The sequence below is a fragment of the Chiloscyllium punctatum genome, chromosome 49 (assembly GCF_047496795.1).
Source record: "Chiloscyllium punctatum isolate Juve2018m chromosome 49, sChiPun1.3, whole genome shotgun sequence".
NCBI classification, from domain to species: domain Eukaryota; kingdom Metazoa; phylum Chordata; class Chondrichthyes; order Orectolobiformes; family Hemiscylliidae; genus Chiloscyllium; species Chiloscyllium punctatum.
This window is the reverse complement of record NC_092787.1, coordinates 31,369,104-31,395,396: the sequence shown is the minus strand read 5'-3', so window position 1 is coordinate 31,395,396 and position 26,293 is coordinate 31,369,104. Positions and strand designations below refer to the sequence as shown.

The following is a 26,293-nucleotide window of genomic DNA, read 5'->3' as shown; positions in this document are numbered from 1 at the left end:
TTCACACAGATCACACACACATCTCACACATACGCACACACACATTCACATACGCATTCACACACACACATTTACATCCACATTCACACCACACACACACACAATCACACACGCACACACATTCACACAGATCACACACATCCCACACATACGCACACTCACATTCACACACCACACACACACATTCACACACATATCACACACGCACACGCATTCACACAGATCACACACACATCTCACACATACGCACACATCACACACACATTCACACACACTCTCACATTCACACACATTCACACACACACATTACACACCCACACCACACACACATACACACCCACACCACACACACATTCACACACCACACATTCACACACACACATTCACACAAACACACACACAGACACATTCACACATACACCAGACACACATATCACACACACGCATTCACACACATCATACACACCATACACACACATTCACACATACATCACACATTCAAACACACTCACATACATCGCACACACACTCACATACATCACACACACATACACACATTCACACCATATTCACACACACACATTCACACCATATTCACACACACACAGTCACATACATCACACACACATTCACATACATCACACACACATTCACACCATATTCACACATACACACATCACACACACATCACACACATTCACACAGATCACACACACACACTCACACATACGCATACATCACACACACACATACACATTCACACACATTCACATCACATTCACACACACATACATTCACATCACATTCACACACACACACACACACACTCCACACATCTCACACAGACACACAGACATACACACATTCACACAGACAGGTGCACACTCACACACACACATACAGACACACACATTCACACATATACACACACACATCACACATTGACACACATTCACATCACATTCACACACACACATTCACACACACACACACACCGACACACACAGGCGTACACTCACACACACACCTATACAGACACACACATTCACACATATACACACACATCACACATTGACACACATTCACATCACATTCACACACACACACATTCACATCACATTCACACACACACACACACCACACACATCTCTCACACACACACACACATTCACACAGACAGGCGCACACGCACACACACATACAGACACACACATTCACACATATACACACACATATCACACACATCATACAAACACATTCACACACACATCAACACATCACTCACACATACATACACACACATTCACACCATATTCACACACACACAAACACACACACACATTCACACACGTTCACACACACACACATTTACACATCACACACACTTACACACATCACACACACTTACACACATCACACATACACACACATTCACACACACACATTCACACACACACATCTCACACATACGCACACATTCACACACACATCCACACATTCACACAGATAGATGCACACTCACACACGTTCACACACACACACATACACATATACACACATATTCACACACACTTACACACATATCACACACATCATACACACACACATCACACATTCTCTCACACACACACACTCACATACATCACACACACACATTCACACATCATACACACATTCGCACATATCACACACACATTCACATCACACACACACACTCACATACATCACACACATTCACACACACATTCACACTATATTCACACACACACATTTACACACATCTCACACACACACATTCACATCCCCACACATCACACACACATTCACACATACACACACCATATTCACACACACGCACACACATCACACATTCACACACATCACACACACAGTCACACACATATCTTGCACACATCACACACACACAGACACACACATTATCACACACATGCATTCACACGCATCATACACACATTCACACACATCAGACACACACATTCAAACACATCACACATACTCACACACACATTCACACACATCACACATTCACACACATGACACACACATACACATCACAAATATTCATACATTCACACACATCACACACACGCACATTCACACACATCACACACACGCATCTCTCACACACACACACATACACATTCACACTCACACACACCCACACATTCACACAGACAGATGCACACACACATTCACACACACACGCATTGCACATTCACACACATCACACACACACACGTTCACACACACATTCACACACACATTCACACACACCCACACACTCACACACACAGATCACACACACACACTTCTCACACATACGCACACATCACACACACACACATTCACGCAGATCACACACACACGACACACACACACATTGGCATACACACACTCTCACATTCACACATCACCAACATCACCCACACACACATTAACACACACATTGACACACATTCACATCACATTCACACACACACACACACACTCACACACCACACACATCACACACACACATTCACTCACATCTCACAAACACACCCACACAGACAGACGCACACTCACACACACACATACAAACACACACATTCACACATATACACACTCATTCACACACACCACACACACATATCACACACATCACACTCACACATCACACATCATACACACACATTCACACACGCATCACACATCACACACATAAATTCACACACACACATTTACACATCATACACACATACACACACATCACACACACACATCTCACGCATACGCACACATCACACACACTCTCACATTCACACACATACACACACATTCACAAACACACATCACACATTCACACACATCCACATTCCCATCACATTCACACACACTCACACATTCACACACACACACTCACACACTCACACACACTCACACACGTACGCACATTCACACACACGCACATTCACACACACACGCACACACATTCACACAGACACATTCACATACATCACACATGCATCACACACGCACATTCACACATCACACACACATACATACACACACACATTCGCACCATATTCACACACACATACATTCATACACATCACACACACACATTCACACCAGATTCACACACACACATTCACGCACACACACCACACACACATTGACATACACACACACATTCACACATCACACACACATACGCACATTCGTACACATCAAACACACATTCACACCATATTCACACACACATTCACATTCCCACACATCCACACACCACACACACATACACACACATGCATTCACACCATATTCACACACACATCACATATTCACACATCACACACACACATTCACACCATATTCACACACAGTCACACACACATCTTCCACACATCACACACACACACACATTATCACACACATGCATTCACACGCATCATACACACACATTCATACATATCACACATACTCACACATCACACACATACACATCACAAATATTCACACATTCACACACATCACACACACACATTCACACACACCCACACATTCACACAGACAGGTGCACACACACATTCACACACACACGCATTCACACACACATTGCACATTCACACACATCACACACATACATCACACGTTCACACACACCACACACACATTCACACACACCACACACATTGTCACACACACACCACACATTCACACACACACACTCACACACAAACACATCACACACACACATTCACACACAAACACATCACACACACACATATCACGCGCGCACACACACTTCACACATCACAAATACACACATGACACACACTTCACACATCACAAACACACACATCACACACACCACACACACACACACACCACACACACCACACACACACACACCACACATACACATTCACACACACACATACACGCACACATTCACACACACTCACACAGACTGATGCACACTCACACATTCACACACACATCACACATTCACACACACACATTCACAGACTGACGCACACTCTCACACACACATCACACATTCACACACACACGCATACACACACATCACACATTCACAAGCACATCTCACACACCACACACACACATCCACACACACACTCACTCACACACACACATACACACGCATTCACACTCACACACACACAAACATTCACTTACACACACATACACACACACATTCACTTACACACACATACACACACACAAACATTACCTTACACACACACACCCACACACACATTCACTCACACACACACCCAAACACACACATTCACACACCACACACACACATTCACACACACACCCAAACACACACATTCACACATACCACACACACACATTCACACACACACACCACACTCATTCACACACACACATGCACATTCACACACACACACTCACACACACACATTTCACACATCACAAATACCCACATGATACACACTTCACACATCACAAACACACACACCACACACATCACAAACACACACATCCACGTTCACACACATCACACACACACATCACATACACACATTCACACACACACTCACATACATCACACACACATTCACACACACACGCACACACATTCACACACCATACACACACACATACATACACATTCACACACACAGACACACACATACATACACATTCTCACACACAGATACATTCACATACACACACGCACACACACATTCACACAGACTGACGCACACTTTCACACACACACTCACACACACATATACATTCACACACACATTCACACACATCACACACAGATCTCACACACATTGACACACACGCATTCAGACACATCACACACACATGCATTCACACACATCACACACACACACACATACATTCACACACATCACACACACACATTCATTCACACACATCACACACACACACATATTCACACACACATCTCTCTCACACACACACATTCACACACAGATCTCACACACATTGACACACGCATTCAGACACATCACACACGCACTCAGACACATCACACACGCACTCACACACACACATTCATTCACACACACACACACACACATATTCACACACACATATTCCCACACACACACATTCACACACACACAAATTCACCCAGAGTGATGCATATAATTACACACACAAATTCACACACATCACACATATACACACACAAACATTCACTCACACATCACACACACACATCACACACACGCACACACACATACACGCACACATTCACACACACCCACACACATTCACACAGACTGACGCACACTCACACATTCTCGCACACACATCACACATTCACACACACACAGATACATTCACTCACACACCACACACACACAGACACATTCACACACACACGCGCACGCACACATTCACACACACCCACACACACACATTCACACAGACTGACGCACACTCTCACACATACATTACACATTCACACACACACGCATACACACACACATCACACATTCACAAGCACATCTCACACACCACACACACATTCACACACACACTCACACACACACATTCACACACACACAAACATTCACTTACACAACATACACACACTCACACACACAGACACATTCACACACACACAAACATTCACTTACACACACATACACATTCACACACACACACCCACGCACACACATTCACACACACACACAAACGCACACACATCCACACACACACACAAATTCACCCAGAGTGATGCATACACTTACACACACACATAAACATTCACTCACATACACACGCGCACATTCACACACACACACGCACATATTCACACACACCCACACACATTCACACAGACTCACGCACACTCACACATTCTCACACACACATCACACACACACAGATACATTCACCCTCACACCACACACACAGACACATTCACACACACACATTCACACACACCCACACAAAATCACACAGACTGACACACACTCTCACACATACATTACACATTCACACACACCCACACACACACAATCACACAGACTGACGCACACTCTCACACATACATTACACATTCACACACACACGCATACACACACATCACACATTCACAAGCACATCTCACACACCACACACTCACACAGACACATTCACACACACACTCACACGCATTCACACTCACACACACACATTCACCCACACAGACACATTCACATTCACACACACACAAACATTCACTTACACACACACACACACATTCACTTACACACAGATACACACACACATTCACACACACACACATTCACACACATACAAACACACACACATACACACACACACATTCACACACATACACACACATACACACACATCCACACACACATATTCACTCAGACTGACACACACTCACACACGCATTCACACACATCACCCATACTCACACACACACATTCACACACCACACACACACATACACATTCATGCACACAGACACATTCACACACACACATCACACATACGCAAACATTCATTCACACACACACATTCACTCATACACACACGCACACACACCCACACACGCACACACATTCACACAGACTGATGCACACTCTCACACACACACATATTCACTCTCACACACACACATTCATACACACACGCACACACATACATTCACACAGACTGACGCACACTCACACACATCACACACACGCACACACATACATTCACACAGACTGACGCACACTCACACACATCACACACACACACACACAAACATTCACTCACACACACACATTCACATACACACATTCACACACACATTCACACAGACTGACGCACACTCTCACACACACACATTCACACACACACACACACACACATTCACACACACCCACACATTCACACAGACTGACGCACACTCTCACACACACACATTCACTCTCATACACACATTCACACACACACGCACACACACACTTTCACACAGACTGACACACACACACAAACATTCACTCACACACACATTCACACGTACACACATTCACAGAGACTGACGCACACTACACACACTGACACACACACACAGACAGACACACACATACACACACAGACACATTCACAGACGCACGCACATTCACACACACGCACGCACACACACATTCACACGCACACACACACCCACACATTCACACACACTCATTCATACACATCACACACACACGCATTCACACACATCACACACACACACACACACAGTACAACAAGTGGGTTCTAAGTGAATGACACTCTGTGTGGAGGAGAATCAGAACCCCATTCGTACCTGATGATGGTGCGGGGGGAAGTCAAAGGTGTAATCGTCATGCAGCAGTTGACTATATCTGTAATCCTCATGTCGCTTGTTTCCATAAAATCCATAATAATCATAATTCAGAAGCTAATGCAAGGGAAGTCACAACAGAACAGAAAGATTAACAATGAGCCACAGAAAAAAAACTGAGAGGGTCTCGGAGCACAGACTAGGTTGAAGTAGGGTAAACTTAAATGTTTGGAGAATGGGAATCTCTCATGTTATAAGTTAGATTAGCAGCAGTCTCTGACTGAGAACCGTAAAGCTGCCAGCAAGTTGAGGAAACAAGTGAATACTGATGACCTGGCAGTGACAGATACCGATGATCTAACTGGCTATGACTGGGTGACAGTCACTTGACAGGAAACTGATTCCACAGTTGCCTGGATTCGGATGGCCTTCATCCCAGGATTTTAAAAGAAGTTGCTAATGAGCCAGATGCTTTGTTCTTAAGGTTATGAAATTCATTGGGTTCTGGAATGTTCCACCAGACTGGAAAGTAGAAAATACAGGCTCATTCATAACGTCAGGAAGTACGGGATACTGGGAGATTTGGCTATCTGAACTCAGAATTGGTTGGCTGACAGAAGGCAGAGAGTGGTTATAGATGGAAACTATTCTGCCTGGAGGTCAGTGTTGAGTGAGGTCCCATAGGGCTCTGTTCTTGGGCCTGTGCTCTTTGTAGTTTTTATAAATGACTTGGATGAGGAGGTTGAGGGGTGGGTTAGTAAATTTGCAGATGACACAAAGGTTGGAGGTGTCATCGATAGTATAGAGGGCTACTGCAGGCTGCAGCGTGATATAGACAGGATGCAGAGCTGGGCTGAGAAATGGCAGATGGAGTTCAACCTGGATAAATGCAAAGTCATGCATTTTGGAAGGTCGATCTCGAATGCTGAACATAGGATTAAAGACAGGATTCTTGGCAGTGTAGAGGAGCAGAGGGATCTGGGTGTGCAAGTACATAGATCCCTCAAAGTTGCCACCCAAGTGGATAGGGTTGTTAAGAAAGCATATGGTATTTTGGCTTTCATTAACAGGGGTATTGAGTTTAAGAGCCGCAAGGTTTTGCTGCAGCTCTACAAGATCCCGGTGAGACCACACTTGGAATATTGTGTCCAGTTCTGGTCGCCCGACTATAGGAAAGATACAGAGGCTTTGGAGAGGGTGCAAAGAAGGTTTACCAGGATGCTGCCTGGACTGGAGGGCTTGCTTTATGAAGAAAGGCTGAATTAGCTCGGACTTTTCTCTCTGGAGAGATGGAGGAAGAGAGGAGATCTAATCGAGGTATACAAGATAATGAGAGGAATAGATAGAGTCAATAGCCAGAGACTTTTCCCCAGGGCAGGATTGTCAGGTATGAGGGGTCATAGTTTCAAGATATTAGGAGGAAGGTGTAAAGGGGACGTCAGAGGTAGGTTCTTTACGTAGAGAGTTACATAGAACATTACAGTGCAGTACAGGCCCTTCGGCCCTTGATGTTGTGCCGCCCTGTCATACTAAGCTGAAGCCCATCTCACCTACACTATTCCATGTACGTCCATTTGCCTGTCCAATGATGACTTAAATGCACTTAAACTTGGTGAATCTACTACCGTTGCAGGCGAAGCATTCCATACCCTTAGATTAGATTAGATTAGATTACTTACAGTGTGGAAACAGGCCCTTCAGCCCAACAAGTCCACACCGCCCCGCTGAAGCGCAACCCACCCATACCCCTACATTTACCCCTTACCTAACACTACGGACAATTTAGCATGGCCAATTCACCTGACCTGCACATCTTTGGACTGTGGGAGGAAACCGGAGCACCCGGAGGAAACCCACGCAGACACAGGGAGAATGTGCAAACTCCACTTACTACTCTCTGAGTAAAGAAACTACCTCTGACATCTGTCTTATACCTATATTCCCTCACTTTAAAGTTGTGTCCCCTCGTGTTTGCCGTTCCCATACTTGGAAAAAGGCTCTCCCTGCCAACTCTATCTAACCCTCTGATTATCTTGTATATCTCTATTAAGTCAACTCTCAACCTTCTTCTCTGTTGTGGTTCTGTTCGCCGAGCTGGGAATTTGTCTTGCAAACGTTTCGTCCCCTGTCGAGGTGACATCTTCAGTGCTTGGGAGCCTCCTGTGAAGCGCTTCTGTGCTGTTTCTTCCGGCATTTATAGTGGCCTGTCTCTGCCGCTTCCGGTTGTCAGTTCCAGCTGTCCACTGCAGTGGTCGGTATATTGGGTCCAGGTCGATGTGTTTTCTCTCTAATGCAAACAGCCTCAAGGCCCTCAGCCTTTCCTCGTAAGACCTTCCCTCCATACCAGGCAACATCCCAGTAAATCTCCTCTGTCCCCTTTCCAAAGCTTCCACGTCCTTCTTATAATGCGGTGACCACACTAGAGTTTTGTACAGCTGCAGCATAACACCCTGGTTCTGGAACTCAATCCCTCTATTAATAAAGGCCAAAACACTGTATGCCTTCTTAACAACCCTGTCAATCTGGGTGGCAACTTTCAGGGATCTGTGTACATGGACACTGAGATCTCTCTGCTCATCTGCACTCCCAAGAATCCTACCATTAGCCCAGTATTTTGCATTCCGATTACTCTGACCAAAGTGAATCACCTCACACTTGTCCACATTAAACTCCATTTGCCACCTCTCAGCCCCAGCTCTGCAGCTTATCTATGCCTTTCTGTAACCTACTACATCCTTCATCACTATCCACAATTCCACCAACCTTAGTGTCATCCGCAAATTTACTAACCCCTTCTACGCCCTCATCCAGGTCATTTATAAAAATGATGAACAGCAGTGGACCCAACACCGACCCTTGCAGTACGCCGCTAGTAACTGGACACCAAGATGAACATGTTCCATCAACTACAACCCGCTGTTTTCTTTCAGCAAGTCAATTACTGATCCAAACTGCTATGTCTCCCACAATCCCATTCCTCTGCATTTTGTATAATAGCCTACTGTGGGGAACCTTATCGAACGCCTTGCTGAAATCCATATACACCACATCAACCGGTTTACTCTCATCTACCAGTTTGGTCACTTTGTCAAAAAACTCAATAAGATTCGTCAGGCACGACCTACCCTTTGGCTCAAAACCATGCTGAATGTCCCTGATCAGATTCTTCTTTTCTAGATGGTTATAAATCCTATCTCTTATAACCTTTTCCAAAACTTTACCAACAACTGAAGTGAGACTCACTGGTCTGTAATTACCAGGGTTGTCTCTACTACCCTTCTTGAACAAGGGAACCACATTTGCTATCCTCCAGTCCTCAGGCACTATTCCTGTCGACAATGATGATTTGAAGATCAATGCCAAAGGCTCGGCAATCTCTTCCCTTGCTTCCCAGAGGATCCTAGGATAGATCCCATCCGACCCAGGGGACTTGTCTATTTTCACACTCTGCAGTATTTCTGATACCTCTTCCTTGTGAACCTCAATCTCTTCTAGTCTAGATGCAAGTATCTCTCTATCTTCCTCACCAACATTTTCATTTTCTATAGTGAACACTGTCAAAATATATTTATTTAGTGCTTCCCCTATCTGCTCTGACTCCACACACAACTTCCCATCATTATCCTTGATTGGCCCTAATTTAACTCTTGTCATTCTTTTATTCCTGACATACCTATGGATAGCCTTAGGGTTAACCCTGATCCTATCTGCCAATAACTTCTCATGTCTCCTCCTGGCTCTTCTGAGCTCTCTTTTTAGGTCTTTCCTGAACTCCTTGTAACTCTCAAGCGCTTTGTCCTAACATAAGCCTTCTTCTTCTTGACCAGGGATTCCACTTCCTTAGTAAATCATGGCTCACACGTTCTATATCTTCCTCCCTGCCTGACAGGTACATACTTATCTCGGACAAACAGGAGCTTTTCCTTGAATAAGCTCCACATTGTTAATACGCTCATCCCCTGCAGTTTCCTTCCCCATTCTACGCTTCCTAAATCTTTCCTAATTGCATCGTAATTTCCCTTCCCCCAGCTGTAACACTTGCTCGGTGGAGTACACCTATCCCTTTCCATCACTAAAGTAAACCTGGCAGAATTGTGATCGCTGCTTCCAAAGTGCTCGCCTAGTTCCAACTCTAACACTAGGCCGGGCTCATTACCCAGTACTAAATCTAAAGTGGCTTCGCCCCTTGTTGGCCTGTCTACATACTGTGTCAGGAAGCCCTCCTGCACACACTGGGCAAAAACTGACCCATCTGTAGTACTCGTACTGTAGTGTTCCCAGTCAATATTTGGATAGTTGAAGTCCCCCATGACAACTACCCTGTCTCTCTCACTCCTTTCGAGAATCATCTTTGCTATCCTTTCCTCTACATCTCTGGGACTATTCAGAGGCCTATAGAAAACTCCCAGCATGGTGACTTCTCCTTTCCTGTTTCTAACCTCAGCCCATACTACCTCAGTTAACGAGTCCCCAAACATTCTTTCTACAACTGTAATATTATCCTTTACCAACAATGCCACACCTCCCCCTCTTTTACCGTCTTCTCTGTTCTTACTGAAACATCTAAATCCCAGAACCTGCAACAGCCATTCCTGTCCCTGCTCTATCCGTGTCTCTGTAATGGTCACAACATTGAAGTCCCAGGTACCAACCCACGCTGCCAGTTCACCCACTTTATTTCGGATGCTCCTCACGTTGAAGTACACACACTTCAAACCAGGTTCTCGCTTGCCAGTGTCAGATACTTGATTTGGAAACTCCCTACTCTCATCCTCTTCTGTACCTGTCCTATAATTTTGGTTCCCACCCCCCTGCTGTATTAGTTTAAATCCACCTTAATAGATTTAGCGAATCTCCCCCCCAGGATATTGGTACCCCTCTGGTTAGATGAAGACCATCCTGCTTGTAGAGGTCCCACCTACCCCAGAAAGAGCTCCAATTATCCAAAAACCCAAAACCCTCCCTCCTGCACTATCCCTGTAGCCACGTGTTCAACTCCTTTCTCTCCCTATTGCTCACCTCACTAGTACGTGGCACGGGCAGCAAACCAGAGAAAACAACTCTGTTTGTCCTAGCTCTAAGCTTCCATCCTAGCTCCCTGAATGTCTGCCTCAATCCCCATCTCTCTTCTGACCTATGTCATTGGTGCCAATGTGGGCCACAACGTGGGGCTGCTCTACCTCCCCCCGAAGGATCCCAAAAACACGATCAGAGACATCACGGACCCTGGCACCTGGGAGGCAACACACCAACCGTGAGTCTCTCTCGTCCCCACAGAACCTCCTATCTGTCCCCCTAACTATCGAGTCCCCAATGACTACTGCTCTGCTCCTCTTCCCCCTGTGAATGCATGGAATGCGTTGCCAGCTGTGGTGGTGGAAGCAGAGTCCTTGGGGACATTTAAGCGACTGTAGGGCATGCACATGGACAGCAGTGAGTTGAGGGGTGCGTAGGTTAAGTTATTATACTTTACGTTAGGATTAAACCTCAGCACAACATCATGGGCCAAAGGGCCTGTTCTGTGCTGTACTTTTCTATGTTTCTAAACCCTTGTGTGGGACCATATCAAAAATCATTTGAACATCCAAATACATCATCTTTGTTAAACATAAAATCCCCAAACAACTCCGATAACTTTGTGAAGCATGGTTTTCCTTTCATCGCCCCATGCTGCCTCTGCCTGATGTTCCCATTCTTTTCAAAGTGTCCAATGGCCAACCTTAGTCATGTGATTATACACAACTTAATTATTGCTGACACAGACACATATTGTTGAAGCTTTTTGTCTTAGACTCACCAGGACCACTCACAAGAATACCAATTCAACAAAATGGAGGACCGATATTTTGTGGATTGGTTGGGTACTGATTGGGAAGTATGCATTAAATGGCAGGGTGGTCAGGATCAGTGATGTACAGAGGGATCTTGGGGTACAATGTACAGTTCCTGGAAGTGGCAACAGAAGTGGGTATAGTTGTAAAGATGCTTGCTTTTATCGATAAGGCACTGGGTATAAAAGTTAGCAAGTCATGCTGCAGCCATATACAACTTTAGTTGAGGCCACGTTAGGAGGACTGTGTGCAGTTCTGGTCACCACACTATAGGAAGGATGTGGAGGCTTTGGAGAGGTTGTGTAACAGAATGTTGCTTAGATTGGAGTGTGTTAGCTATGAGGAGAGGTTAAACAAACTGTCTGATTACACTAGAGCATTGGAGACTGAGGGGCAACCTGATATAAGTATATAAAATAACGAGAGACATAGATAGGTGGATATTCTCCCAGGGTGGAAATGTCAAATATGAAGGAGCATTGGTCTAAGGTGAGAGGGAGGAAGTTTAAAGGAGGGTTTTTGTTTAAACACAGAGAGTAGTAGGCACCAGGTGGTAGCGCAGGTGGTAGAAACAGATTCAATAGCAACATTTAAGAGGCATTTAGACACAGGCATGAACAGGTAGAGAATACAGGGATACAGACTAGGTGCAAGTAGATGGGATGAGTTTAGGATAACATCATGGTCAGCTCAGACGTGGTGGGCTGAAGGGCCTGCTCCTGTGCTGTACTCTACTTGGTAGAAGCATTGTCACTGAGAATGCATCAATTAATGATGATCACTGTATTTGGCAGTACTTAAATTATCACGTTTTTTACAATAAATTCAAACATTTTCTCTATTAATGACATCAATCAAACAGTTTTTTTTAGTTCTCTATCTCCCTCCTTTCTTAAATAATGGAATTAAATTGGCTGCTTTCCAGTTTGCAGGAACCTTTCCAGAGAATATTCTGAAAGATAATCATCAATGCATCCATTATCTCGATACAACCAGAGAGACAGTAAATGACAGACAGACGAGAAATTCATTCTCTGTTCTCTCAGTACCTTTCCTAAAGCACAAATGCATCTGACAGATGGTCCTAACTCTGGTGTTTGAAAGGTCCTTTCAAAAGGTACCATAACTTCACCATTTTTACGCTTAAATAAAACATTTACTGTTATTGCTTTACCTCTATGGGGTGTCACTGTCACTGGCTGGGCCAGCACATACTGCACATCCCCAGCTGCTTCAGAAAAGGTGTCGGAAACCTGCCTTCTTGATTCGCTGCTGTCCATGTGCTGTGGGTTGACCCACAAGTCCCTTAGCGAGATGAATCCCAGGATTTTGACCCAACGATAGTGAAGGAATGGCAACATATTTCCAAGTCAGGGTGGTGAGTGACTTGGAGGAGAATGTGCAGATGATGGTGTTCCCATGTACTTGCTGCCCATGTTCTCCTAGATGGAAGTGGTCATGGGTTTGGAATGTGCTGTCTTAGGATCTTTGGTAAATTTCTGCAGTACAACCTGAACATAGTACACACTGCTGCTACTGAGTGTGTGTGGTGGAGGGAGTGGATGTGGTGCCAGTCAAGCAGGCGGCTTTGTCCTGGATGGAGTTGAGTCTCTTGAGTGTTGTTGGAGCTGCACCCATCCGGGCAAGTGGGGAGTCAGGCGGGGAGTTACTCACCATAATATTTACTTGTCACTTTTCAGCCGAAGTCTGGACATTGTATGGATCTTCTTGCATTTGGGAACTGACTGCTTCAGTGTCTCAGGAGTCACAACTGATGCCAAACACTGGCACAATTATCAGTGAACATCACCACTTCTGACCAGACCGTTCCTCAGAGTCCTCACAAATTACAAATTGGTTGCAGTACATTTCCAGCTGCTACCGTCCAACATACAACAGAGAAATGCTTACTTTTGAATTAACAGTGAGCTTAATGATGAAGAGCCACTTACTGGAGCAGGTCCTTTCGGATTGAACCATCCAGGTCGTTCCCATCCATGTCGCTCCTGGAATACACATCCCTGCTGAAGGAGCTCCTGAGGATAGACAAATGTCAAACCTCAATCTCCATCACCAGCACAACAATGCAGTGAATACACAGACTTCCGAATGATTCATCGTGTCCAAATGCACCTGCAACCATGACCCCATCCCTAACTCCCCTAACCACATCCTCCCCCAACCACTCCCTCCACAACTGCATCCTCCCCCAACTGCTCCCTCCCAAACCGCACTGTCCCCAACCGCGCCCTCCACAACCGTGCCCTTCCCGAACACACCCTTCCCGAACACACCCTTCCCGAACACACCCTTCCCGAACACACCCTTCCCAAACACACCCTTCCCAAACACACCCTTCCCAAACACACCCTTCCCAAACACACCCTTCCCAAACACACCCTTCCCAAACACACCCTCCACAACCACATCCCCCCCAACCAGACCCTCCCCAACCACCTCCTCCACCAACCAAACCCTCCGCAACCGCACCGGCCCCTGACAGCACCCTCCTCAACCGCACCCTCCTCGACCGCACTCTCCCCAACTGCACCCTCCCCGATCGCATCCTTCCGACAGCACCCCCGACCGCACCCCCCCCAACCACATGCCCCCCAACCACACCCTCCCCAACCGCACCCTACCCAACCACATCCTCCCGACCGCATCCCCCCGACCGCATCCACCCGACCGCACTCTCTCCCACCGTACCCTCCCCCGACCGCACCCTCCCCCGACCGCACCCTCCCCCGACCGCACCCTCCCTCGACCGCACCCTCCCCCGACCGCACCCTCCCCCGACCGCACCCTCCCCCGACCGCACCCTCCCCCGACCACAGCCTCCCCCGACCACAGCCTCCCCCGACCACACCCTCCCGACCACATCCCCCAACCACCTCCTCCACCAACTGAACCCTCCTCAACCACATCCCCCCAACCACATCTAACCAACCACATCCTCCCCCAACCATATACTCCCCAAACACACCCTCCCCCAACCACATCCTCCCCAACCACATCCTCCTCAAACGCACCCTCCCCAAACACACCCTCCACAACCACATCTCCCCCAATCGCAGCACCTCAACCGCACCCTTCCCAACCGCACCCTTCCCCAACCGCACCCTCCCCAACCGCACCCTTCCCAACCGCACCCTTCCCAACCGCACCCTTCCCAACCGCACCCTTCCCAACCGCACCCTCCCCAACCGCACCCTTCCCCAACCGCACCCTTCCCCAACCGCACCCTCCCCCGACCTCACCCTCCCCCAACCGCACCCTCCCCCGACCTCACCCTCCCCCGACCGCACCCTCCCCCGACCTCACCCTCCCCCAACCGCACCCTCCCCCGACCACATGCCCCCGACCACACCCTGAACCACACCATCACCGACCACACCCTCCTCGACCGCATCCCCCCGACCGCATCCTCCTCCAACCGCATCCTCACCGACCGCACCCTCCCCCGAGCACATCCCTCAACCACACCATCCCCGACCGCACCCTCCCCAACCGCATCGCCCCGACTACACCCTCCCCGACCACACCCTCCCCCTACCACACCGTCCCCCAACCACACTCTCCACCAACCACATCTCCCCAACCACACCCTCCACCAACCACAGCCTCCACCAACCACATCCTCCCCCAACCGCACCCTCCCCAACCACACCCTCCCCAACCGCATCCCCCCAGACCACATCCTCCCCAAACACATCCTCCCTCAACCACATCCTCCCCGAACGCATCCTCCCCGAATGCACCCTCCCCGAACGCACCCTCCCCGAACGCACCCTCCCCCAACCACATCCTCAACCACACCTTCCCCAACCACTTCCCCTAACCACACCCTCCCCAACCACACAATCCTCAAATACACCCTCCCCAACCATATCCTCTCCAATCACACCCTCCCCAACTATATCCTCTCCAACCACACCCTCCCCAACCATATCCTCTCCAACCACAACACCCCCAACCACACCCTCCCCAACCACATCCTCCCCAATCACACCCTACTCAACCACATCACCCCCAACCGCATCCCTCCAACCACACCCTCTCTAACCACACCCTCACCCAACCAATCCCAACCACATCCTCCCACACCCCTCCTCGGAGGCTTGAAGCCCATGTTTAAAAACCATGTTTAACAACTATCCTGCCTCGAATCAATTCTATATTCACGGCGACAGACTATGGCATAGAAACATTCTTATTTCAACACAGCCCATCTTCTGTCACACATTCACTTCAAGCACAGAATAAAGCAACATTTAAAGTGGAGCCAAGTTCCAGGAAGTTTGAATACACAACCTGCGTGTAGACTATTTCTCAATTTATTTTTGCTTCTGGGCATTTAACCCTTTACAGATCGGTTACAGTAATTCCTTAAGAGAACCTTATTCCATTTCGATGTTGTCTCCTGATATTAATGAAGTAAAAATCACAAGTGAATTACTGACTTGGAATCCCATCACCCTCCCCGGGACCCCAGCACACTCCCTGGAATCCCAGCACACTCCCCAGGATCCCAGCACCCTCCCGGGGATCCCGGCACCCTCCCTGGGGCCCCGGCACCCTCCCTGGGACCCCGGCACCCTGCCTGGAATCCCAGCATCCTCCCTGAGATTCCAGCACTCTCACCGGAATCTCAGCACCCTCCCAGGGATCCCAGCACCCTCCTGGGGATCCCAGCACCCTCCCCGGGTTCCCAGTACCCTCCCCAGGATCCCAGCACACTCCCTGGAATCCCAGCACCCTCCCCGGGATCCTAGCACCCTCCCGGATTCCCAGCACCCTCCCCGGGATCCCAGCACACCCCCTGGAATCCCAGCACCCTCCCCGGGATCCCAGCACCCTCCCTGGAATCCGAGCACCCTCCCTGGATTCCCAGCATCCTCCCGAGGATCCCAGCACCCTCCCTGGATTCCCAGCATCCTCCCTGGGAGCCCAGCACCCCCCCCCAGGATCCAAGCACCCTCCCCGGATTCCCAGCACCCTCCCTAGGATCCCAGCACGCTCCCCAGGATCCCAGCACCCTCCCCGGGATCCCAGTTGCAGAGATGGGCTCAATCTCTCTCCGAGCCAAATGGCTGAAGTTCACACAAAACAGACGGTGAATCTAAACCATTGCCAAACATCTGTCATAAATATCAGACAGTGATTGGCAAAGGAAAGGCAAAACTCTCTGGACAGAGAGAGAGAGAGAGAGAGAGAGACAGGGAGTGACAGCACAGTGTGGAAACAGGGCCTTCAGCCCAACAAGTCCACACTGACCCTCTGAAGAGTAACCCACCCCGACCCAGATCCCCAACCCTATAGTTATCCCTGACTAATGCTCCTAACACTACGGGCAATTTAGCATGGCCAATTCACCTAACCGGCACATCTTTGGACTGTGGGAGGTAGATTAGATTAGATTAGATTAGATTACTTACAGTGTGGAAACAGGCCCTTCGGCCCAACAAGTCCACACTGCCCCGCCGAAGCGCAACCCACCCATACCCCTTACCTAACACTACGGGCAATTTAGCATGGCCAATTCACCTGACCTGCACATCTTTGGAGTGTGGGAGGAAACCGGAGCACCCGGAGGAAACCCACGCAGACACGGGGAGAATGTGCAAACTCCACACAGTCAGTCGGCCGAATGGAACCTGGGGCTCGGGTGTGGTGAGGCAGCAGTACTAAACACTGTGTCACCATGTTCAGAAGAAGGGGTAAGAAGTGGGGGGAGGGGGGGGGGAGAGAGAGAGAGAGAGGGAGAGAGAGAGAGAGGAGAGAGAGAGAGAGAAAAATGGAGAGAGAAAGAGGGAGAGAGAGAGGTAGAGGGAAAGAGACAGAGGGAGAGACAGGGAGAGAGAAAGTGGAATGAGGGAAAGGCAGGAGAGAGGCAGGAGTTGGAAGGGGGAGAGGTGGGGCGGGGGGGGGGAGGTGTGGAGAGATCACAGAAGACGGCAAGAGATGGAGTGAATGATAGTCAAAGGGACCGTGCTGTATTTTATCTGTATCGGCATTTACAGCGTGAGTGAAAAGTATTGATGAGAGGGTTAGTTCCAGTGATTCCCCGACCCCACCTCCTCCCCTCAGGTGATTAACACTGACCTGATGCAGGGGATCAAGTCTCATGTTCCTTCCAGCGAGGGGCTCATCATGGGGAAAGACCACCGAATAATTCTTGGCGTAAGATTCATGGCTGCGCTCTCGGATCCAGCGATTGTTATTCGTCAGTGAACGATGGAAACGACTGATCAGAAAATACAGCATCAGATATTATACACCCTTCCCCTTTGCACCAAGGGAGACACCGCCCCGCACATTCACATCCCCCACTCGCCCACCACAGCCATACACCCAAAAACGAGTTCCGACAACACTGGTTGTCTCACTGGGGTACAGTCCCACACACACTGACTCTCACTGGGGTATGGCTCCCACACACTCTGACTCTCACTGGGGTACAGTCCAACACATACACTGACTCTCACTGGGGTACAGTCCCACACACACTGACTCTCACTGGGGTACGGCTCCCACACACACCGACTCTCACTGGGGTATGGCTCCAACACTCACTGTCTCTCACTGGGGTACAGTCCCACACACACTGACTCTCACTGGGGTACAGCTCCCACACACACTGACTCTCACTGGAGTACAGCTCCCACACACACTGACTCTCACTGGGGTACAGTCCCACACACTCTGACTCTCACTGGGGTACAGACAGGATGGAATTGTCTATTGGAGAGAGCACTCAATCTTTCTGACAGCTCCCTTACCGGATATCGTAACCAAACATGTCCTTCTCCGGCCGGCCGTGGATGACCCAGTGAGCGAGCTCCTTCCCACAACCGCCACCCAACATCATTCCTGAGGATGAGGAACACACAGCTCAGTTTACTACCCTGCACGTGATCAAGCATGCTGGGAATATCGCATTCACTGCATTTCCAACCAATCACCTTCCTCGAAGCAATTACAGCAAGTGGACACGATGTCCTTCCATCAATCTCAAAAGTCGCCAATGAATGGGAGAGTATTCCATTTCCTCAGCAAGACAGTAGTGGTTTTGGGCTGTCAGGGCTGAGGGAGTGCCGCACTATCGGAGGGTCAGTGCTGAGAGAGTGCCGCACTGTTGGAGGGTCAGCGCTGAGGGAGTACTGCACTGTTGGAGGGTCAGTGCTGAGAGAGTGCCGCACTATCGGAGGGTCAGTGCTGAGGGAGTGCCGCACTGTCAGAGGGTCAGTGCTGAGGGAGTGCTGCACTGTTGGAGGGTCAGTGCTGAGGGAGTGCCGCACTGTCGGAGGGTCAGTGCTGAGGGAGTGGGCACTGTCGGAGGGTCAGTGCTGAGGGAGTGCCGCACTGTCGGGGGGTCAGTGCTGAGAGAGTGCCGCACTGTCGGGGGGTCAGTGCTGAGAGAGTGCCGCACTGTCGGAGGGTCAGTGCTGAGAGAGCCGCCTTATTGGAGGGTCAGGGCTAAGGGAGTAGGCACTGTCGGACAGTCAGTGCTGAGGGAGTGTCACACTGACGGAGGGTCAGGGCTGAGGGAGTGGGCACTGTCAGAGGGTCAGTGCTGAGGGAGAGCCGCACTGTAGGAGGGTCAGCACTGAGGGAGTGCCGCACTGTTGGAGGGTCAGTGCTGAGAGAGCTGCATTGTTGGAGGGTCAGGGCTGAGGAAGTGGGCATTGTCGGAGGGTCAGTGCTGAGGGAGTGCCGCACTGTCAGAGGGTCAGTGCTGAGAGAGCCGCCTTATTGGAGGGTCAGGGCTAAGGGAGTAGGCACTGTCGGAGGGTCAGTGCTGAGGGAGTGTCGCACTGTCAGAGGGTCAGTGCTGAGGGAGTGGGCACTGTCAGAGGGTCAGTGCTGAAGGAGTGCCGCACTGTTGGAGGGTCAGTGCTGAGGGAGTGGGCACTGTCAGAGGGTCAGTGCTGAAGGAGTGCCGCACTGTTGGAGGGTCAGTGCTGAGGGAGCGTCACACTGTCGGAGGGTCAGTGCTGAGGGAGCGCCACACTGTCGGAGGGTCAGTGCTTAGGGAGTGGGCACTGTCAGAGGGTCAGTGCTCAGGGAGTGCCACACTGTCGGAGGGTCAGTGCTCAGGGAATGCCGCACTGTCGGAGGGTCAGTGCTCAGGAAATGCCGCACTGTCAGAGGGTCAGTGCTGAGGGAGCGCCGCACTGTCGGACGGTCAGTGCTGAGGGAGTGCCACACTGTCGGAGGATCAGTGCTGAGGGAGTGCCGCACTGTCGGAGGGTCAGTACTGATGGAACGATGCACTGTTGGAGGGTCAGTGCGGAGGGAGTGGGCACTGTCGGAGGGTCAGTGCCGAGGGAGCGCCACACTGTTGGAGGGTCAGTGCTGAGGGAGCGCTGCACTGTTTGAGGGTCAGTGCTGAGGGAATGCTGCAGTGTCGGACGGTCAGTGCTGAGGGAGTGGGCACTGTTGGAGGGTCAGTGCTGAGGGAGCGCCGCACTGTCGGAGGGTCAGTGCTGAGGGAGCGACGCACTGTCGGAGGGTCAGTGCTGAGGGAGCGCCGCACTGTCGGAGGGTCAGTGCTGAGGGAGCGCCGCACTGTCGGAGGGTCAGTGCTGAGGGAGTGGGCACTGTAGGAGGGTCAGTGCTCAGGGAACGCCGCACTGTCGGAGGGTCAGTGCTGAGGGAGTGGGCACTGTCAGAGGGTCAGTGCTGAAGGAGTGCCGCACTGTTGGAGGGTCAGTGCTGAGTGAGCGCCGCACTGCCGGAGGGTCAGTGCTGAGGGAGCGCCACACTGTCGGAAGGTCAGTGCGGAGGGAGTGCCGCACCGTCGGAGGGTCAGTGCTGAGGGAGCGCCGCACTGTTGGAGGGTCAGTGCTGAAGGAGTGCCGCACTGTTGGAGGGTCAGTGCTGAAGGAGTGCCGCACTGTCGGAGGGTCAGTGCTGAGGGAGTGCCGCACTGTCGGAGGGTCAGTGCTGAGGGAGTGCCACACTGTCGGAGGGTCAGTGCTGAGGGAGTGCCACACTGTCGGAGGGTCAGTGCTGAGGGAGCGCCGCACTGTCAGAGGGTCAGTGCTGAGTGAGCGCCGCACTGTCGGAGGGTCAGTGCTGAGGGAGCGCCGCACTGTCAGAGGGTCAGTGCTGAGTGAGCGCCGCACTGTCGGAGGGTCAATGCTGAGAGAGTGCCGCACTGTCAGAGGGTCAGTGCTGAGGGAACGATGTACTGTCGGAGGGTCTGTGCTGAGGGAACGCCGCACTGTCGGAGGGTCAGTGCTGAGGGAGTGCCGCACTGTCAGAGGGTCTGTGCTGAAGGAGTGCCACACTGTCAGAGGGTCTGTGCTGAAGGAGTGCCACACTGTCAGAGGGTCAGTGCTGAAGGAGTGCCGCACTGTCGGAGGGTCAGTGCTGAGGGAGCGCCGCACTGTCGGAGGGTCAGTGCTGAGGGAGTGCCACACTGTCGGAGGGTCAGTGCTGAGGGAGTGCCACACTGTCGGAGGGTCAGTGCTGAGGGAGCGCCACACTGTCAGAGGGTCAGTGCTGAAGGAGTGCCACACTGTTGGAGGGTCAGTGGTGAAGGAGTGCCGCACTGTCAGAGGGTCAGTGCTGAAGGAGTGCCACACTGTTGGAGGGTCAGTGCTGAGGGAGTGCCGCACTGTTGGAGGGTCAGTGCTGTGGGAGCGCCACACTGTCGGAGGGTCAGTGGTGAGGGAGTGGGCACTGTCAGAGGGTCAGTGCTGAGGGAACGCCGCACTGTCGGAGGGTCAATGCTGAAGGAGTGCCGCACTGTCAGAGGATCAGTGCTGAGCGAGTGGGCACTGTTGGAGGGTCAGTGCAGAGGGAGTGCTGCACTGTCGGAGGGTCAGTGCTGAGGGAGTGGGCACTGTTGGAGGGTCAGTGCAGAGGGAGTGCCGCACTGTCGGAGGGTCAGTGCTGAAGGAGTGCCGCACTGTCGGAGGATCAGTGCTGAGCGAGTGGGCACTGTTGGAGGGTCAGTGCAGAGGGAGTGCTGCACTGTCGGAGGGTCAGTGCTGAGGGAGTGGGCACTGTTGGAGGGTCAGTGCAGAGGGAGTGCTGCACTGTTGGAGGGTCAGTGCTGAGGGAGTGGGCACTGTCAGAGGGTCAGTGCTCAGGGAACGCCGCACTGTCGGAGGGTCAGTGGTGAGGGAGTGCCGCACTGTCGCAGGGTCAGTGCTGAGGGAGTGCCGCACTGTCAGAGGGTCAGTGGTGAGGGAATGCTGCACTGTCAGAGGGTCAGTGCTGAGGGAGTGCCGCACCGTCGGAGGGTCAGTGCTGATGGAACGCCGCACTGTTGGAGGGTCAGTGATTTTGTGCTTGCAGATCCTTGTTCCTCTAATCTTTTCTGTGGAGGAAGGAGATCAAACTGATGATAGGATCACTCTGAACCTACTTGATCACCGTCCCAGTGAGTCTGAGGCAGAAGAGGCCAGTTCCAATCCTGATTCCAATTATGTGTTGATGAAGATTAAAATCCGAGTCAGTGGACAGGAATGCGAGTACCCCAGCTTCTCACCTGCGCTGTTGAATCCACATCCCAGATAGTAGCCTCGCAGTTCGGGAGCTTCTCCCATCAGGGGTTTGTGGTCAGCAGTGAAGGACTCTACAAAACAGGCATCATTAGTATTGGACACTCTTTCCCCTCTCACCCCAACAGACTGTTCATAACGCAGAATTTCCCCCTGCTCCAAACCCAGACTTAATTACAAGGATCTACCCTTTGTCAGCAATAACATGTACCAGCTGTCACTCAGCACAATCTCAGTCAGGGCTGAGTCACAAATAGTTCCTAACATTCAGTCCAGACCCACTCTCCGTATCGAAAATGGAACTTTTTCCGGAGTGAACCATCCTCCAATCTGCTGTGCACCGTGGCTGAACCAACATGAAATTCAACAACACTCATGTCCAAACGGTCATCGCACACATAGGAAGGCATTGTCCACATCAAACTGGACAAGCCGCTGGCCTTTGGCTCAGTTCAGAGTTCACAGCAGGAACCTGTTAGCTCCCACTTGTAAATCAAGTTGCTTGATCAAACAGGTTGGATCGATCTCAGCATCTAAGCCTGGTCTGCGTCAGAATATTCAGTATAGCTGGGGTAGGAACAACAGAATCTGAACAGCAAGGACTGCAGGTCAGAGAGAGAGAGAGAGAGAGAGAGAGAGCAAGAGCGAGAGTGAGAGAGCGAGCGAGAGACAGCGAGAGTGAGAGAGAGCAAGAGAGTGCGTAGGTGGGACAGCGAGGCAGAGAGTGAGAGTGAGAGAGCGCGTGAGTGAGAGAGAGAGAGCAAGAGAGCGAGTGTGTGAGAGAGAGAATGAGAGAGCGAGAGAGAGAATGAGACAGCGAGAGACTAAGCAAGAGAGGGTGAGCCAGAGAGCAAAGATGAGGGAGAGAGTGAGGGAGAAAGCGAGAGAGAGCGCGAGCGAGTGAGCGAGAGCAAGAGAGAGAGAGAAAGAGAGAGAGAGAAAGAGAGAGAGCAAGCGAGTGAGAGATTAGATTACATTACAGTGTGGAAACAAGCCTTTTGGCCCAACAAGTCCACACCAACCCGCCGAAGCGCAACCCACCCATACCCCTACATTTACCCCTTACCTAACACTACGGGCAATTTAACATGGCCAATTCACCTGACCTGCACATCTTTGGACTGTGGGAGGAAACTGGAACACCCGGAGGAAACCCACGCAGACACGGGGAGAACGTGCAAACTCCACACAGTCAGTCACCTGAGGCGGGAATTGAACCCGGATCTCAGGCACTGTGAGGCAGCAGTGCTAACCACAGCAAGAGAGAGAGAGAGAGAAAGAGAGCGAGAGTGAGAGAGTTATTGCTGAGTTGAGCTCAGGACAGGAGCAGTGGGAACCCCAAGGAGTGACAAACAGCAATCCTGGCACACTGCACTGGGTGTTAGACTCTCTGTACCTGGGCCACACACGGTCGACTTCACCCCTGTGGTCTCCAGAGCAGGGATACGGTTCACAGCTCCTTCAATCAACTGTGTGAAAACATCCCAATCCAGGTCAAAAAGGCTGAAGGCAAACTTATCTGACACCTACAAAAGAGACATCACAATCAAAATACAGGCAGATGTACCAAAGCAAGATCACTACTCCTACAACAACGTCCACTCACTCCATTTATGAGTCAACATTGGACCTAGAATTTACAGAATGGAAACAGGTCATTCAGCCCATCTGCTCCTAGCCAGGATTTATGCTCATGTGTGTGCTTCAACATACACCCTTTCATCTCACCATGTCACAATGTCCTTCTGTTCTGACCATCACATTAAGAGAATCTCTCTCACACAGCGAGTAGTTGGAGTCTGGAATGTACTGTCTGAGAGTGTAGAGGAGGCAGGTTCACTTGAAGCATTCAAAGGAGAATGAGAGTGTTAACTGAAGGGGGAGAATCTGCAGAGTAACTGAACGAGGTAATACTTTGACATAAGGGGGAAAATGTTTATTTGGTGAGCTAGTGCAAGCATCGAGTTAGAGAGATGTACGGCATGGGAACAGACCCTTCAGTCCACGCCAACCAGAAATCCTAAACTAAGCTAGTCCTATTTGTTAGCAATTGGCCCATATCCCTCCAAACCCATCCAGATGCCTTTTAAATGTTACAATTGTACCAGCCTCCACCACTTCCTCTGGCAGCTCATTCCATACATGTACCACCCTCTGCGTGAAAAAGTTGCCCCTTATGTCCTTTTATATCTTTCCCCTCTCACCTTAAACCTATGCCCTCTACTTCTGGACTTGTCTATCTACCCTATCCATGCCCCTCATGATTTTATAAACCATTATAAGGTCACCCCTCAGCCTCCGACTCTCCAGGGAAAACAGCCCCAGCCTATTCAGCGTCTCCCTGTAGCTCAAATCCTCCAACCCTGGCAACATCCTTGTAAATCATTTCAACTGAAATAAGAAATTTTTATTCCTCAAACACTTAATGCATCATTTTGTACATTTGAACAGGAGGATAGATTGCTTTAATAGATAATTAACTTCAAATATATACTCTAGACGTGACATTAGAATTAACTCTTACACTTTTTGTAAAAAAGCTGTCCGATACTTATTCTCCATGAGGACAAAGTTCTGTGACTGTGAACACACAAGAACAA

The 26,293-nt window shown here is 49.9% G+C and overlaps 1 protein-coding gene across 4 annotated transcripts in view; it reads right to left on the bottom strand.

Annotated features, from left to right (window-relative positions):
- Window positions 1–26,293, bottom strand: part of sardh (sarcosine dehydrogenase) — a 115,378-nt gene that overhangs the window by 33,524 nt on the left and 55,561 nt on the right. For all 4 annotated transcript variants that reach the window (XM_072566120.1, XM_072566123.1, XM_072566121.1 and 1 more), the window contains 6 exons: window positions 25,090–25,219; window positions 23,681–23,767; window positions 19,959–20,049; window positions 19,282–19,423; window positions 15,129–15,212; window positions 7,349–7,462 (listed from right to left, as the gene is read on the bottom strand). In XM_072566120.1, coding sequence (XP_072422221.1) covers window positions 7,349–7,462; window positions 15,129–15,212; window positions 19,282–19,423; window positions 19,959–20,049; window positions 23,681–23,767; window positions 25,090–25,219 — 648 coding nt within the window. The remainder of the gene's footprint in view (window positions 1–7,348; window positions 7,463–15,128; window positions 15,213–19,281; window positions 19,424–19,958; window positions 20,050–23,680; window positions 23,768–25,089; window positions 25,220–26,293) is intronic.